This window comes from Manihot esculenta, chromosome 5 (genome assembly GCF_001659605.2).
Source record: "Manihot esculenta cultivar AM560-2 chromosome 5, M.esculenta_v8, whole genome shotgun sequence".
Classification (NCBI taxonomy): domain Eukaryota; kingdom Viridiplantae; phylum Streptophyta; class Magnoliopsida; order Malpighiales; family Euphorbiaceae; genus Manihot; species Manihot esculenta.
This window is the reverse complement of record NC_035165.2, coordinates 8,123,427-8,126,022: the sequence shown is the minus strand read 5'-3', so window position 1 is coordinate 8,126,022 and position 2,596 is coordinate 8,123,427. Positions and strand designations below refer to the sequence as shown.

Here is a 2,596-nt window from a genome sequence, read left to right as displayed (position 1 = left end):
AAGGCAAAAGGGTGGGCCTCAGAAAATCATTTTGGTTAAATTTAAAGCATGATTAATTACAGTACCAAACACATACTTAGTAATTATATGAAGCTGTAATATCACATAAAATTGCCAACATAGTATAATAAATTATTTCTAGATGAATCAATCTTAAAAATATGATAATTAATTAATAATTTTTTTTTTCATAAAAAATATCTAATTTTACGTGATATCACTGCTTTACTATATAATTTTTCGATACATATAGAGAGGGGTTATATAAATGTAAGCAAAGGAGGGTAGAGTGGGGAAGGTTATATAGAGGAGGGTAGGCTTATATAAAGGAGAGTAAGATATTGGAGTCTTCCTCCTAAAATTAGTGGGAAAGCAAAGGAAAACAAGATATAGGAGGAGAGAGAGAGAGAGAGAGTTTAAGTCTGTAACTGGTAAGTAGTTGAAAATGGAAGAACATCTCAGCCCATTAGCTGTAACTCATCTCCTTCAACACACCCTGCGAAGCTTGTGTATTCATGAAAACTCTCAGTGGCTTTATGCTGTCTTTTGGAGGATCTTGCCTAGGAATTACCCACCACCCAAGTAAGAAGCACGATAAGGAAATCAACATATGTTCTTTCTTTTTCTTGATCCCAATCAAATGATTTTGATTTGATATTATATCTTTTATTTGTTTAGATGGGATGGTCAAGGAGCCTACGACAGGTCAAGAGGAAACAGAAGAAACTGGTAATTGTGTTTTTGGTTTTGAATGTAGAATAAATGATTTGTAACTCATTTTGCTTCTCGGATTTGATACTGTATATCAATAATATTATGCATATATATAAAAATAAATGAATGACAGGATATTGGTTTGGGAAGATGGTTTCTGCAACTTTTCCGCATCAGCTGCAGAGATCAATTCTAGTGATTGTCCAAGTTCATCTGTTTATGGAAACTGCGAATTTCAACCCTATCAAGGGCTTCAACCAGAGCTCTTCTTCAAGATGTCCCATGAAATCTACAACTACGGAGAAGGGTAAGCAATAAAACACTAAGAACCACACATTTGAATTCATTTTAACTACGGTTTGATCTTGATTGTCCCTGCATAATATTTTGAAGAGAGTACTGTAAGTTTATGTATCTAGTACTGTTATGTGTATACGAGCAGACTGATTGGTAAAGTAGCTGCTGATCATAGTCATAAGTGGATACACAAGGAACCTAATGATCAAGAAATCAACTTCTTGTCATCCTGGCACAACTCGGCTGATTCAGTAAGCAGATCTCTCTACATATTCAGAACAATTTTTCCTACCAAAAAAAAATGGGCTCACTAATTTTCTCAGTATATGTTGTCTTGTACAGCATCCTAGGACATGGGAAGCCCAGTTCCAATCTGGTGTAAAGGTATAACGGGATTTAGTACTTACAGAAAAAAAATATATCAAATATATCTATTTCATTTGGCTTGATTATCTAAATAATCTTTGCAGACAATAGCACTTATTGCTGTTAGGGAAGGTGTTATTCAACTAGGAGCTGTCCACAAGGTTCTCTCTCTCTCTCTCTCTGTCTGAAATATCTATGTCCATTAAAACGTTTCGTTTGCTCATTTGAATTTGGCATTAAAGGTTATTGAAGACCTGAGCTATGTAGTTCTACTAAGAAAGAAATTCAGCTACATAGAAAGCATTCCTGGAGTTCTCTTGCCACACCCATCATCATCTGCATTTCCTTACAAGGTAGACGGATATGGCATACCAGAGACATGGCACTATCAGAGCACTATTGCACCACCAACAGAGTTCTATGACCACTTCAACCAAGTCCCATTCAAGATAACACCCTCCATGAGCAGCCTTGAAGCCCTACTCTCCAAGCTCCCATCGGTGGTGCCACCTGCACAGCCAGGTCCAGGCTACTGTACTGAGTCACAGCCACAGTCAGATTCTCACTACCTCTCCATCCAAAGACATGGGGAGTACATGAGCATGGAGAAGGTGGCGAAGGAAGAGATTGATGAAGATTATAGAGGGGAATATGATATTGGTGAGAGTAGCAGTTCAATGTCAGCTTATCATAGACAGCAGTTTCAACACCAACACCACCAAGATTTGAATGTTACGAGTAGCAGACCCAACAAGTCCTACTTTGAGTGAAACTTATCATTGCAATGTAGTTGTTAGGGTATGTACGTAGAAATGAGGATTGATATTAACGTTGTAAGCTTTTTAGTTTTAGTTTCATCTGAGGTTTTAGTTAACTTTAAGCTATTCTAGTCGTAGATTTTCTCTAGTTTAATTACTAATATATATATAAATATGGATAATCTACATGTTGCACAACTAGTTGATGTAATTACTCTCTTGCTATGCCCTGCTGGCTGCTGCTTTGGCATATCCATGCTCAATTGATGCTATCTCCTGGGCACAATCACATCGAACATAGTATAATTAATTTGATTTAATTAATTCAGTTTTTTTTCACTTTATTCATTAATATTTTCATTGAATAATAATAATAATAATAATAATAATAATAATAATAATAATAATAATAATAATAATAAAACTTAGTATTTATATGAAATTTATAAACATTTAAAATT

At 35.1% G+C, this 2,596-nt stretch overlaps 1 protein-coding gene across 1 annotated transcript; it reads left to right on the top strand.

Moving 5' to 3' along the window:
* The first annotated feature begins 285 nt into the window (after positions 1–285).
* LOC110615073 (protein RICE SALT SENSITIVE 3) lies at positions 286–2,281 on the top strand. The gene is made up of 7 exons (XM_021756778.2): positions 286–582; positions 679–729; positions 848–1,021; positions 1,157–1,262; positions 1,354–1,395; positions 1,482–1,538; positions 1,620–2,281. The coding sequence occupies exons 1-7, from the start codon at positions 446–448 to the stop codon at positions 2,145–2,147; spliced, it is 1,095 nt and encodes a 364-aa protein (XP_021612470.1). The 5' UTR covers positions 286–445; the 3' UTR covers positions 2,148–2,281.
* Positions 2,282–2,596: the final 315 nt, after the last annotated feature.

What these genes read in the sequence shown, in the direction of transcription:
- LOC110615073 (XM_021756778.2), top strand. Translation starts at nt 446, where the DNA reads ATGGAAGAACATCTCAGCCCATTAGCTGTAACTCATCTCCTTCAACAC. An exon ending in AGGAATTACCCACCACCCAA is followed by an intron (nt 583 to 678) that starts GTAAGAAGCACG and finishes TTATTTGTTTAG; the next exon opens with ATGGGATGGTCAAGGAGCCT. An exon ending in AGAGGAAACAGAAGAAACTG is followed by an intron (nt 730 to 847) that starts GTAATTGTGTTT and finishes AATGAATGACAG; the next exon opens with GATATTGGTTTGGGAAGATG.